At 37.8% G+C, this 13,506-nt stretch overlaps 2 protein-coding genes across 10 annotated transcripts; one reads left to right on the top strand and one right to left on the bottom strand.

Moving 5' to 3' along the window:
• Positions 1-75: 75 nt before the first annotated feature.
• LOC116255015 (DEAD-box ATP-dependent RNA helicase 8-like) lies at positions 76-7,540 on the bottom strand. 6 transcript variants are annotated; one of them, XM_031630714.2, is made up of 12 exons: positions 7,132-7,540; positions 4,903-4,963; positions 4,252-4,486; positions 3,129-3,367; positions 2,106-2,357; positions 1,832-2,012; positions 1,300-1,388; positions 1,161-1,234; positions 929-1,078; positions 808-855; positions 502-557; positions 76-427 (listed from the first exon to the last, which is right to left on the bottom strand). In XM_031630714.2, exons 1-9 carry the CDS (start codon positions 7,356-7,358, stop codon positions 1,000-1,002), a joined length of 1,437 nt encoding a protein of 478 aa, XP_031486574.1. In that variant the 5' UTR covers positions 7,359-7,540; the 3' UTR covers positions 76-427; positions 502-557; positions 808-855; positions 929-999. The 6 variants fall into 6 exon arrangements, with proteins under 6 accessions (XP_031486574.1, XP_031486572.1, XP_031486576.1 ...); XM_031630712.2 differs by having other exon boundaries at positions 76-557; XM_031630716.2 differs by having other exon boundaries at positions 76-557; positions 808-848.
• A 2,182-nt stretch (positions 7,541-9,722) lies between these two features.
• Positions 9,723-12,857, top strand: LOC116254479 (6-phosphogluconate dehydrogenase, decarboxylating 1-like). 4 transcript variants are annotated; one of them, XM_031629883.2, is made up of 3 exons: positions 9,723-10,093; positions 10,250-10,287; positions 10,915-12,857. In XM_031629883.2, exon 3 carries the CDS (start codon positions 11,026-11,028, stop codon positions 12,490-12,492), a length of 1,467 nt encoding a protein of 488 aa, XP_031485743.1. In that variant the 5' UTR covers positions 9,723-10,093; positions 10,250-10,287; positions 10,915-11,025; the 3' UTR covers positions 12,493-12,857. The 4 variants fall into 4 exon arrangements, with proteins under 4 accessions (XP_031485743.1, XP_031485742.1, XP_031485748.1 ...); XM_031629882.2 differs by having other exon boundaries at positions 10,908-12,857; XM_031629888.2 differs by lacking the exon at positions 10,250-10,287.
• The last annotated feature ends 649 nt before the right edge of the window (positions 12,858-13,506 follow it).

The following is a 13,506-nucleotide window of genomic DNA, read 5'->3' as shown; positions in this document are numbered from 1 at the left end:
GACCAAAGCAGGCATCCTCGTCCAGAGATCAAGCCACACGAAAATAGAAGAGCCACAAAGATTGGATGCAACGACTTCTCCAAACTGGTGTATCAGAAAAAAATATAAAGACTAATCCAAGAGAAAATGAAAGAAATAAAAGAAGGCGTACAAGTTCCTGACTCGTGCTGTTTTCGTTCGTAAAAAAACTGATACCGCTATGGCGTGTTCCACCCATACCATCATTCGCTCACAGGGGACAAATTAAACCCTTCAGACTGTTACAATCACATAGTCGACGTCTCATCACAAATCAAACTGCCATGACATGCTGAGGCAAATTAAAGCTTCCAACCCACTCTGACATCATCATACCCAGCAAGAAGAAAATCCTTCATAAGCCTTGCATGCTTCAATCTTTAGGCCACAAAATTCGTGGGCTACAAACCTGTTAATGATATAAAAGGGTTCATTCGCAAGAACAAGATGGTACCAACCTTGTTTTCTTTCTGAAACACCAACCTAGAAATGAAATAGACCTTCGGAATGAAGACCACTCTGTGCCACATCAACGCCTCCTGGTTTATAAAATAAACAAGTTCAAATAGGTACCTTCAGAATTCAAGTTCAGCACCAGTGAGGTAAGAGCTCGTGATAGAGCAAGACAATCCTGATAAACAAGATGCATCACATATCCTTTCAAAGTTCTAACAGTTACTGGTTGAGGACCTGAGGTTTCCAACCACCACTAAAAAACAAAAGGCAAATCACATGAATCGAAGGTACTATATAATTTTTGGCAGCCTAAATTTCTGTTGCATGCCCCACCTTAACTTCCGATGAATTTTTGCAGATTGCATGCTTCTTTGCTGCAAGCTATACAGATAGAGCCCTGATTAGTTAGTTAGAATAACAAAAAGAACAAAAGCCATTACCAAAGAGGTCTTACTTGTATTGAAAGTTATTCTTCTGAAATAAAACGTCCATAATCAAACTCCCGCAGAATGTGACCCCCAAGCCTCATCTGCAGTAAATAGCTTGGTCTATTTGGGCAGGGATTGCCTTGATTTCAGTGCCGAGCTCTTGTTCGATTCTGTAACTGCCAAGACTCAAACATGAACATTGTTAATTTGAAAATCCATAACATGAAAATGAAGCATGTCCAAAGAAGAATACTTAACAGATTAAATCTGTCCTCATATGTTATCAAATTTACAGCCAAGCCCAGATGACCAAATCTTCCAGAGCGACCAACCTGCGGAGGCAGCACATTAGAAAGGAACATATGCCCAAGAGTTCAAGCAAATGTCAGCAGCATACCCTGTGGAGGTAGGTTTCCGAATTCTTTGGGAAATCAAAATTGATAACAACGTTAACAGCCTGAATGTCGATACCTCTTGTAAATAGATCTGCCACATGTATGGTTCACAGTTAGGTATAATTTCAACTCAAGTGAGTTCGGCATGAGGCAGATGAAAAATCACTCTAATCTGTTATTCATGTATCTCTCACATAAATATGAAGCTTCTAGCCATAGCAGGACTACCTTAATTAGTCACCTACAGATCTGTCCATGATTAGGTAGAAAAAATAGAAAAAAGTTTTGCAACCGTTTAATTCACATTAGCAAACCCATTTAGATCTGTCCAAGTTTGGAATCCTGTCATTATGGTTAATAATGGATACTTGTAATCAATGAACAAAAGTACATGGCTGAACAAGCCTTCATCCAGACATACATGGAAGAAGTCTTGCACGCAACCCTAAATCATCCCTATGCGACAAATTTTGTTGGTTTGAATCTGAAAAAATTACATGCTTGTCTGATTATTTAAAGGCTCTAGAGACATACCTGAACACACAAGATTTCTACATGCACCATTGCGAAAATCATGAAAAACACGATTACGGTGTGACTGCAGCATCTTAGCATGAATATAGAAGCAAGAATATCCCAGTTCTGTAATTTTTTTGGCCAATAACTCAACACGGTTTACTGAGTTGCAAAAGATGATTGACTGATTGATTTGAAGCTACATTAATAAGACAAAATATCATCAGCTTTCTGAACAATTACAATAATATGGTACACCAAGTAAAATGTTCAAAAGTTTTAAAATAATCACCTTGGAGAAGAGAGTATTCAGACAATGAACTTTCTGTCTCTCCTCCACGAATGCATAATACTGAGTTATTCCTTTCAGCGTCAATTCATCCATAAGGTTAATTACGTAAGGCTTTAGCAAAAGCTTATCTTTGAATGCCTTAACAGTTACTGGAAATGTTGCCGAAAATAGCAAGATCTGACGGTTTGTAGGCAGAAATGAAATTAATTGCTCTACAAGAGGTTGAAATTCTTGAGATAGAAGCTTGTCAGCCTGAAAAGACAAAAGAAACCCAACCAGTAAGAAATAGTTGAACAAGAACCAACAGATTAAATATGAAATTAAGCAAGAGACAATTTTAATTTTTAATTATAAAGCCTCCATTGTGAATACATCCTGATGCCACTGCCTCACTGACTGCATGACACAAACTTCCAAGAACATGGGAATCTTAATTTCTAAAGAAAATCGTATTCTTCTGATAAATGCAAAAAAGTACATATTGAGAACAAGGAACAACCGTTTTTACAAAAAATAGAACCTATAGTTGGAGCTTAATAGAGCTTAAGGACAAAATCATTATCCATTATATACTCAAGCTTTCAGGAACTTAAGAAAAAAAGAAAAGCATTTTTCTCCCAAGAAAATTTGAATAATCTTCAGGTAACTTAACTTAAAAAGTTGGTTCACTTTTTTGCATTAACAATGATTAAATATACTACTTTGTTAGTATCTAGTTTGTAAATATATTACCGACGCAACTACCTTACTTCTACATTGCACAAAATGCACTTACTGTTAAAAGGTTTTTCACAATTTCAGTTCTACACGACATGATCAAATGCTATACATGGAACAGAAAAACATAACAAGTTCAACCAACAAGAATTCTCGTTTTGATATTTTGTGCTAACACAGGAAAACAAATAGTTCAAAGTTCAAACAACAGTATCTGAAATATGTAACTTCAAAAGAAAATAAAGAAAAAACATTGTAACACACAGGAGCCTCTCTTCCTCAATTTAACAATAATAGGAGCTTTACCTCATCCATGACAAGCATGCTACAGTCTTTCAAGATGCAGACACCTTTCTTGACAAGGTCAAGTATTCTTCCAGGTGTTCCAACAAGTAAATGAACTGGTTGGTACAAGCGCATGATGTCATCCTTTAAGCTAGTTCCTCCAGTCGTCACCATGATTTGAACCTTCAAATGTTTCCCAAGTTCCTTGCAGACTTGTGATGTTTGAAGTGCCAATTCTCGCGTAGGAACCAATATAATAACTAGTGTAAAGAGTCAAACATCCAGAATCATATAAATAAAAATGGGAAACAGGACAAGAAATATCAATTTGCAGCATTTACTACTAATGAAAAAACAACATACAAAAGAAAAATGGCACAGTTCCTCACTCGATTATAGAAACTAGGAAGCCTATCTATTTTTCTAAGATAAGATGATAGTGAAATAACCTCAAAATCAAAGAACGTAAGGAAGCAGCATGCACAAGTTATGGGATATGTTATGCTTCCTCAAATTGATTGAACAAAGATGATCCCCTCGCCCACTAAATGATTGAAGTGCACTTGCATCTCCTAACCTCTTTTTTGATCGTTCCTTTTTGAGAAGTTTTCTAATTAACCTTTGACAGCAATAACAAAACAATAGAACCATGCACTCAGACGCGGTGAAGGGAAGATGAGTTATTCAGGTCCTGGACAGATGATTCGCGAATTTCTGTCATGCAGGGGAAAAAAAGATGATTAAATGTGAACACATCCAAATTCAAGTAATAGGAAAAGCAAACCGGTCAAAACTCAGAACCAGTTACGCCACCAAACCATGTTAGTTTTTAAAAAGGACAAATTAGAAATGTCACCTCTACAAACTTATTACCTAATAAACAAAAAATTGCTTTTGAATTTGAAGAACTCTACTAGCTCTTCCCAAATCGCAAGTGTTTCAGAATATCATAGTATGCCATGTTGATATTTATACAAGTTAAAACAAGGACTTGGGGCAGCTTTAGCTTCTGAACTCATATGGATTCCCCCTCCCATCAACTTGAAACTCTACCAAGAAATCACGATTGTATGCCACAAACCAAAGGTTGGGAAGTTTTTTTACAATTTCATGCCAGTATATCCTAAAGAGTGTGAAGACAGACCTTGGATGGCATTTTTGTTTGGGTCAATCTTCTCTAGTGCAGGAATACAAAAAGCTGCAGTCTTCCCTGTTCCATTTTTAGCTCTTGCAAGTATATCGCTCCCAGTCAAAGCTATTGGAATACTTTCTTCCTGAATTGGTGAAGGTCTTTCAAATCCTTTCTCATATATTCCCATGAGCAGCTCACGTTTGAGAAAATAGTCTTCAAACTCATTTCCTTTAGTAGCTGTCACATCCTGAAATTTTAGTAAAAGAAATTATTTTAAACTGCAATATAACATGCATGCTATTGCAATTTTTTCATACCAAACATAAACATACATATTCTGTGAATGTGCAATCTATGCAAGAAACACCATAATATTTTGCTTATTTGAAATAAGCTTAGATGAAAAAACAAAACGCGGGAGAGATGGTAAAAATTTAACTGTTTCTACAAAACTTTAACTGTTTCTGCCCAATAAACTGCCAGTACAAATACCATATACAAAAGAGTTACACAACTTTCTGTTGATCAAGGACATCACACATCATGCATCAAATGAATTGTATCTTCACGAAGAAAATCATACATAACAAATTACATTTAGCTGATTCTTTTTTTAGCTAACAATATCAGTTACATATACTAGCTAAAGAAAGGAAATATCACCTCTGTCCTGTAGCGGGTATCAATAGGCGGAAGTTTCAGCTGGGCCTTCCAATCCTGTGAACTAGAATAACAAAGCAAAGAGAGAAATAATAAGTTGAGACACATTGAAACCATAATATGCTAAACGACTAACCAAACATGCACCAAAGCACCAGAACAACAGCAAACTTAAATCCCATTCCCACTTTCTCGACAATAAACAGTTAACAGCTACTTGTCAAGAATGCTACAGAACAAGTGCCTTTCTGTCTAAAAGGAACCTAATGAAAATAAAAATGCAAGCATTTACAGCATCAAGATATGTTATATTTGTGTTAACTTTTGCATAATACAGTTAATTTTCACGGTATCTATCCAACCTGGAACAACAGACTGCACAAGCTAAACAAAGAATGTCCATCTAAATATGGACTCTGTAAGCAATAAAATTATAAAATCCACCATGCAACAGTCAAGTCTCAGAAATCACTCGTGTTGCATGTGCCATCCATGTAACCCCTTTGACTTCAAGGGAAAAACTTCGCTTTCTACAAGCAATAAGTTAAAATGGATTCCTTTCTTAACAATCTTCAGCTTGTTCGTTAAAGCAAACTAGAAGATACATACTTCAGAGAGAACCAACACGATTTCTGCTTATGTCATGAGCATTACAAAGAACTTCTGAGTAAGAAGAGCAGAAATACTTGATCAACCATCATTCACTGCCATTATCTGACAAGGATTTAACACCTCCCATCAAATCAGAGTAACAAAAAATGGACAATTTAGCAACATTTTCTGAAAAAAAAAACTCCTTTCTTCAGACTGTCAGAGCATACAGACCAGACACTAAATAGTGCTTTTTGGACACATCTAACAGGTGTATGCATGTCAGTATTGTGTTCCATTCACTAACACTGATGAACAGAAAAATCCAACCAACTCCAACATTGAACATCTAATCACATGCAAGACAAGCATTCCATGGCCTTCAACCTTTCTGTAAGATATTTATCCAATGCTAAAGTCCTCCATCAAGCAAAACCTCGTCAGAAAAGATAAAGAAATCATTATAAAAAAACCACCTAAAATGTCAACCACAAAAAAATCATGATAGAATAAAAAAATTACCCGTAATCTTAACATGAACCTTATGCTTCAAAATCTATATTTATATAGTTTCTTACTTACAAGGGAAAAGCAAAAACGTCTCCAATTTTTCCTGTTTTCTGCATTACTATCACCAATTTCAATTTCAATTTGAAAAATTTCAGACATTATAGCTGCAGTGTACAACTCAGCCAAAAGTTGATTCGTGCACCTATCACATAATCTGCTTCGATATGACGAAGTAATAGAGCTACAAAGCAGAAAAGAGTTATTGTCCCAAGTATATATGAGAACTTTCCACCAAATATGTGGTAGATATGATGACATTCTCGAGTTATTTTAGCTTATAAAATTGCAGTATACCTCTCAACATGTTCACCTGATTTAACATATTTCAGACACCAAGTCATAATCTTCTTCAGTTCAGCATCGGAGGGAACATCAAACCAAGACGTGAGATCGTAACTAGGCAAAGATAAATGTAGACGCCCTTAAGTCTGGTGAGTCTTCCCAAATTATTATACATGCGATGTTACATGCATTTGTCATACATCCCGTTTGTTCCTCCATTTTCGCTAGTACAGATCGCGTCTTCCTCCATTCCTGTTGTCAGTTTGAGTATTTCTTTCCCGTTTTCTCTCATCCATTTTTCCTCCATGCCGTATTTACACATGCAAGTAAAATCGGGTAGTGTAACTAGTGTCTGTACCGGTAGTCAGTAATCTAACAACATCTAAAGCTTGCAGCTACTCAACATATATGAAGACCACAATATTGCATTATACTACCTTCTAGTCTAAATCAAGCCCTTGGAGGAAGAAGCATGTGTAATAACTAAGAAGGTATAAGGATAGACCCAGGTCATTGTGCAGACGGTTAAGGTCGTCGTATTTGAGAATTCCACAGTTCAAAATCTCTCTTACAAGTAAAAGAAACAAAATGCTCCCTCATTTCCTACATATTTCAATGGACGCATAATACACAAAATTTCATCGTAACCGCGCCTGAATCGCAACCAGCACATAGTTTATGCAATTCGATGCCCAAGTTTCCAATAATTCGAATAGATGAGGAAAGAAAACAGCAAACTAGTTTAATGAACCAGATGCACGCTAAAACCTGCAAGAGAAAAAGAAATACCTCGACTCCACTGCTTCGGACTGAACTCTCTTCTCCTCCTCGTTCTGCATATTTCCCTCAGCCGCACCGACGTCGGTTTCGGGCACCGCGGGGCTCCTTCGGAGCCACTGCTGTTGCTGATGAAACTGGGAGCCCCTCTGCACGTAATTTTGCAGCTGGTGGTATGTTCCGACATATCCGCCTCGGCCGTTGGCTGCGCCGGCCGCGTATCTACCCCTAGAGTTCATTGAGCGGATCCCACCTCAATCGGCGTCCGCGAATGAGAGTCCCAGATCTTCCGCTGTGCGCGTTCCTGAATTGATCATCCGAGCAACCACAAAACAGATAAGAAACAAAACGCCGATAGCGAGCCAGAAGGAAATGATTTTTCCCTGGTTCTATGCCTGGCTATGCCTGGGGAGAGAGAGGGGGCCGATAAAATGGAAATATATAATAAAATTTTAGACAAGAGTTCTATAATAAATAAGTAGAGTAGGGGGTGAAAGAGAGAATAAATTAACAATAACTTCAATCAAACGTATTCAAAAATATAAGAAGATTTTGCAAAATATCCCCACATTCTGTATCACATTCTTTGGTACCTTTTTCGCCAAATTTTGCAATTGAATACTGCTCTTTTTGCTTCAATTATAAGCAAGTTAGTACCCAATTGCAAACAAGTTAAACGACTGAGTTCGAGTTTAACTGATAAATATAGTTTGTAAACAAGTGGAGTTGAGTTCAAGTTGAATGAAATTGACTCGATTAAACTTCTTTAACACTAATATATTTTTGTACTTTCAAAAACTTAAAATGGCTTAAATAAAAACTTGAAAGTTTTAAACATAATATATATATTAAGGGACACATGCTTAAGCGAGTCGAGCTCGAGATGAGATATATATAAGTTAAGTCAAGCTTTGCTTGCTCGTTATACATTCATAGATTCTGTTTGTTTGTCATAAGATGCTTGGCGTGCAATAACTCATGCATGGAACCAACACAACTTACCTTGAACAAGCTTATTTTGTACTAACTTTAGTAATACCCCAGTAACTCGATACTCGACTTGTTTATTTTAGACATGTGGCCCAGAGGGTCAACATGATAACCCGAGTTGGGCTCTGTTAACTATTGCTTCTAAAATAAAACAATATATAAATCATCATTTAAACATAAAGAGTTTGCAAAATGCCTGGATTACTTATATAAATTACTTATATAAACCGCAAGTAAACCAAACATCATGTAATAACTATGTTGCATTTGCCCATATATATGGTTGATAAAAAAACCTAACCGGACTATGTTACTACTCTATAATTGCATACTTCTTCAATGTATCAATATATTAATATAAAACAACTAGACAAGAAACAAATATTGAAGTCAATATCTTAAACATTGGCAGCTACCCAATAGCTAACAAACTCTCGTGTGTATAAATTATCAGAAATTAATTAAAAATCTAAAAAGTAAAGAGCTCAAAGCTCTTAAAATTGAAATAAATAGATAACAATCCGCTTTAACTATCCATTTCCAATCCACAAATATAAGAAATAAACAACAATTTAAAATATTAATATTTTAAAAGGTTTAAGTATTTACATAAAAAAGGCAATGATGCAGCAACCAATCACCTAACTTTTAATTATAAAATACAAAGTATATTGCCATAATTCAAAGTAATTTGGACAGAATCATACAAGTTTTGGCATAGTCAAACTGGCTTCGGTGAAACAGCTGAGTGACCGACTTTCCGATATTTATGACACTGTTTTGCACTGCATAGTAAAGTAAGACTGTCAGCCAACAGAGAGACCTGTACCGCCTTATTTGAAAGCAAAACAATTATTTTGACCAGGCTCTCTGCGTGTGTAAGCTTTATTAAAGTAATTGTAGTCCGTCCGTCTGATGAAAATGAAGAAATTAAAATCAGTCAGCTATTAATAGTTATTTTCTAATTTGTATTGTTAAAAACAATCGAAAAAAACATGTTTGTGACCGCCAGTTATTGGCCGTTCATTGTAGTGTCGAAATATTCTTTTGTAATTATTTTTAATGATAAAAAAAACCTCATCTGGCAACATACAGGAGCCACCTTATTTTAACTCATATATATATATATATAGACCCTCCTCTCATTCTAATGGTCTGCCACCTCTCTGGCAGTGGCAGGCCGCTGGAATGGGAGGAGACTATTGCTCCCACTCCATAAAAGAAAGAAGGGACCTTGCCAAGAGTGAGGAAGGCTGCTTTAAAAGTTGTGCTTCGGAAGATCTTATTTTATACAAACAGAAGATCTTAATATCATGGATCCCAAATCCATGCTATATGTAAAAAAAACTATAGATTTAAAGCTAAATGAAAAGGAAGGTAGATTTTTGAAATCCTTGATCTCAGATCAATGTAGGTTTGTGAAGTGTGGTAGACAAACGCAACCTAAAGATGTTAAGAGAGGAGGTGAACTGATCTTCATCCAATCAGAGCCGCTCAATAAATTGCATGAAAGAAAAAATAAAGTTTAATTCAAACCCACCACCCGCATCAAAACCTATAAGATTTCTAAGTCCAAATTCAGCTGAAAGAATTTTTCTTCCAAGCCTTGTCGACTAGAAAAAATCTCCGTCTAAATATATATATATAAAGCCTTTTACGGGATTCGAACAGCGTCACCCCTTTCGTGATTTCCATCACCCACCGAATTCCCACAGAATTCCTGCTAATAAGCTGTGCCGCCTGACCCGCCGACGGGACGTCAATATAAAGAGGAAGGTGGGCAGGTGAAGCGACGAACCTGACATTTGTGTGACTGTGTCTGTGTACTATCTGCGGCTCTGCTGCTTGCTCACGCCATTGGCACGTGGGAACATACACACACACAATCTCTCTCTCTCTGCATTCTATATATGTGAGTTTGGTGGGCTCTCTCCGGTGGCGCTGTCTCTTCCGGTGAAAATCCGAGCTACCATTCACCTGTCAGGTGAGCAGTTGCCTCACAACTCGCAGATTGCGTGCGTATCAGCGCCTCGCTGATTGATTATATTTGTAGATATGACGGCCTTTTTAATTTTTTCGGCCGTTGGTGGGGTTCCCCTGTTACCTTCTCATGTCATTTGTTGGTTATGTGCTTGATCAGATTAGGTCGACGAGATTTGCGATTCTTCAGATTGTCAGGTTTGGAATTTCCCTGCTTCTTTTGATTCAATCTGGTCGATTTTTTTTTTACCTTTTTTTTATTTGGTCATTGCCTTTTGAGATTTACATTGTTTCTGATCTTCTGCGTGGTGGGTAGTTTCATTTTCGCATCCTATGTAAAGATCTGCATGTGTGCTGTATGTGTACAGAGAGAGTGAGAGAAGGAGAAAGAGAGCCTAATCATTCATTTGTAAAATTGTTTATCTGCGTGGGGGACAGATTTGGATGTTCCTCTGGTTCTATTTTATCTTTTCATTGCAGAGACACAAGTTTGTTCAAACGATTTTCTCAGGGTTTGTCCACGAAAAAACTTATTGTCTACTATTATTCTTCAGGAACTTCAAAATGATGAGAAATTTTAGTTCAATGCCACATGTCTATCTCTCTCAAGGTCTCATCGTTTCTGCTCTGTTCCTTCTCCGCCCTTTTTATCTTTGTCATGATTAATTGCGTTTATGGTGCAAAAGGTTCATTAGATATTAGTCTAAGCTAGCTTCATTTCCCCCATGGAAATCAATTGTTTAATTTACTTTCTTCTGAAGTCATAATGCAGGAATTTTTATACGAAGCAATACAGCTAACCATTTTTTCCTTTTTAGTCCACAGGTGTTTTCCTCTTATTAGGCGAACAAGTCTTCTTCTTCTCTGGGTTTATAGCTTCCGTGAGCCACAAGGCTTTCACTAATAGCTGAGCGAAAACTGAAGCTTCACCTGAAAATGGGTTCTGCCGATACTCTTTCCAGGATTGGGCTCGCTGGTCTTGCAGTCATGGGCCAAAATCTAGCACTAAACATAGCCGAGAAAGGATTCCCCATTTCTGTATACAACAGAACCACTTCCAAGGTTGACGAGACGGTGGAGAGAGCCAGACAAGAAGGAAACCTCCCTGTGAGAGGCTTCCATGATCCCAGATCGTTTGTCCTCTCCATCCAAAAACCAAGAGTCATCATCGTGCTTGTCAAAGCAGGTGCCCCTGTGGACCAAACAATCCAAACCCTCTCTGTTCACATGGAGAAGGGTGATTGCGTTATTGATGGCGGTAACGAATGGTATGAGAACACAGAAAGAAGGGAGAAAGCCATGTCCGAATTGAGTCTTCTCTATCTTGGCATGGGTGTTTCAGGTGGTGAAGAGGGTGCTAGGCATGGTCCTTCGCTTATGCCTGGAGGATCCTTTGAAGCTTACAAGAACATTGAGGATATCCTCCTTAAGGTTGCTGCCCAGGTTCCGGATAGTGGACCGTGCGTCACTTACATTGGCAAGGGTGGTTCAGGTAACTTTGTTAAGATGGTTCACAATGGTATCGAATATGGTGATATGCAGTTGATTGCTGAGGCATATGATGTGTTGAAATCTATTGGCAAACTTTCAAATTCTGAATTACATGATGTATTTGCTGAGTGGAACCAGGGAGAGCTTTTGAGCTTCTTGATTGAAATCACTGCTGACATTTTCAGCATTAAGGATGACAAGGGAGATGGATATTTGGTAGACAAGGTTTTGGATAAGACTGGGATGAAAGGAACTGGGAAATGGACAGTTCAGCAGGCAGCTGAACTATCTGTAGCAGCACCAACTATAGCAGCTTCTTTAGATTCCAGGTTCCTGAGTGGATTGAAAGAAGAAAGGGTGAATGCAGCAAACGTATTCAAGCATGGTGGTCTTAGTGGTATTCTGAGCAATCAATTTGTTGACAAAAGGAAACTGATTGATGATGTGAGGCAGGCTCTCTATGCTTCCAAAATATGTAGTTATGCCCAGGGAATGAATTTGATCCGTGCAAAGAGCATTGAGAAAGGATGGGATCTAAAGTTAGGTGAGCTAGCAAGAATTTGGAAAGGGGGCTGCATAATTCGTGCTGTCTTCTTGGACAGGATCAAGAAGGCATATGACAGAAACCCTTATCTAGCTAACCTTCTTATTGATCCTGAATTTTCAAAAGAGATACTAGACAGACAGGCTGCGTGGCGTAGGGTCGTATCTCTTGCCATAAATTCTGGCATCACCACTCCTGGTATGTGTGCAAGTTTGGCCTATTTTGATACCTACAGAAGGGGAAGGCTTCCAGCAAATCTGGTTCAGTCGCAACGTGACTATTTTGGAGCTCATACATATGAGAGGATTGATGCTTCCGGTGCTTTCCATACCGAATGGTTCAAACTGGCGAAGAAATCAAAGATGTGACGATCCTCTCCTTATTGAATCTTGTGCTGATGACAGGAATAATGGTATGCCTGGTACTGTCATGAAAATGCCTTTGGTTGGTGTCAAATGTCAATTCTAGGTAGGATGAACGTTGTTGTATCTGCTTGGTTGCTTTTGCTTTTCAAGCCAAGCTGTCTCCATCAACTTCTGTGTAATGGTGGAGATCGTATTCTTCGTACTCAGAATAATAACTTTACTGCAAGCAATAAAGTTATGTGGCGATTTTCAATAGAAACTGACACATCAGTTGGAGTGGAATAGTGTACTGTCAGTTTAGAACGTTAGTGGCCATATTTGTGTGTCCAAAATTCCGAACGTTTCAAAATCATATTAAGCTTTTATGTATTGCCACTTTAAGATTTAGACATTTGCGTGGCCACGTGTGTGTTTTTCATGTCATGCTTTCCGTGCACACACCTCCTCATAGAGGATTGTTCACACAAACGTGCTAGAGAGAGAGGGCGAGATAGACTACCAAGCAAAAGAGAGTGGTGCAAAAGACTGGTATATTTTCTACTCAAGTCTTTTCTTCTACACAATCCTATCACATGTCTTTAAGTCTTTTCTTTTCGTAATCAACCTGTCCTCGAAGAAATTACCTCTCACTGTGATTTCTTGTTACCCACGTACTGCTTGGATATTGTTCTTTTTTCCTTTGGTATCTATGGATAGTATTTGTTCTGTCTTTGTTAGCACTGGAAACAAGTAAATAGCTCTGAATTTGCTTAATCTTTCAGCAACATGGTTTGATATTTCAATGAGAAGGTGCACCTGTTCTCGTTCTCTCTGTACTAATTCTTAATCACACGATATCTCTTGTAGAATTCCTAGATGCAGCTTAGTACCATCTTGAGTTACTTGGATTCCAAATTATTTCCACATGATCATGATCTTCGGTCCCACTATGTCGTCCACTTCTCCTAGCTGATTCATTATGTGCTTTTATAGACATTTAGTGCATTTAATACTTGTATTTTGTTCTTAGTTCCAACA

This window comes from Nymphaea colorata, chromosome 5 (assembly GCF_008831285.2).
Source record: "Nymphaea colorata isolate Beijing-Zhang1983 chromosome 5, ASM883128v2, whole genome shotgun sequence".
NCBI lineage: Eukaryota > Viridiplantae > Streptophyta > Magnoliopsida > Nymphaeales > Nymphaeaceae > Nymphaea > Nymphaea colorata.
Note: the sequence above shows the minus strand (reverse complement) of the source record. Positions and strands in the feature narration are given on the sequence as shown.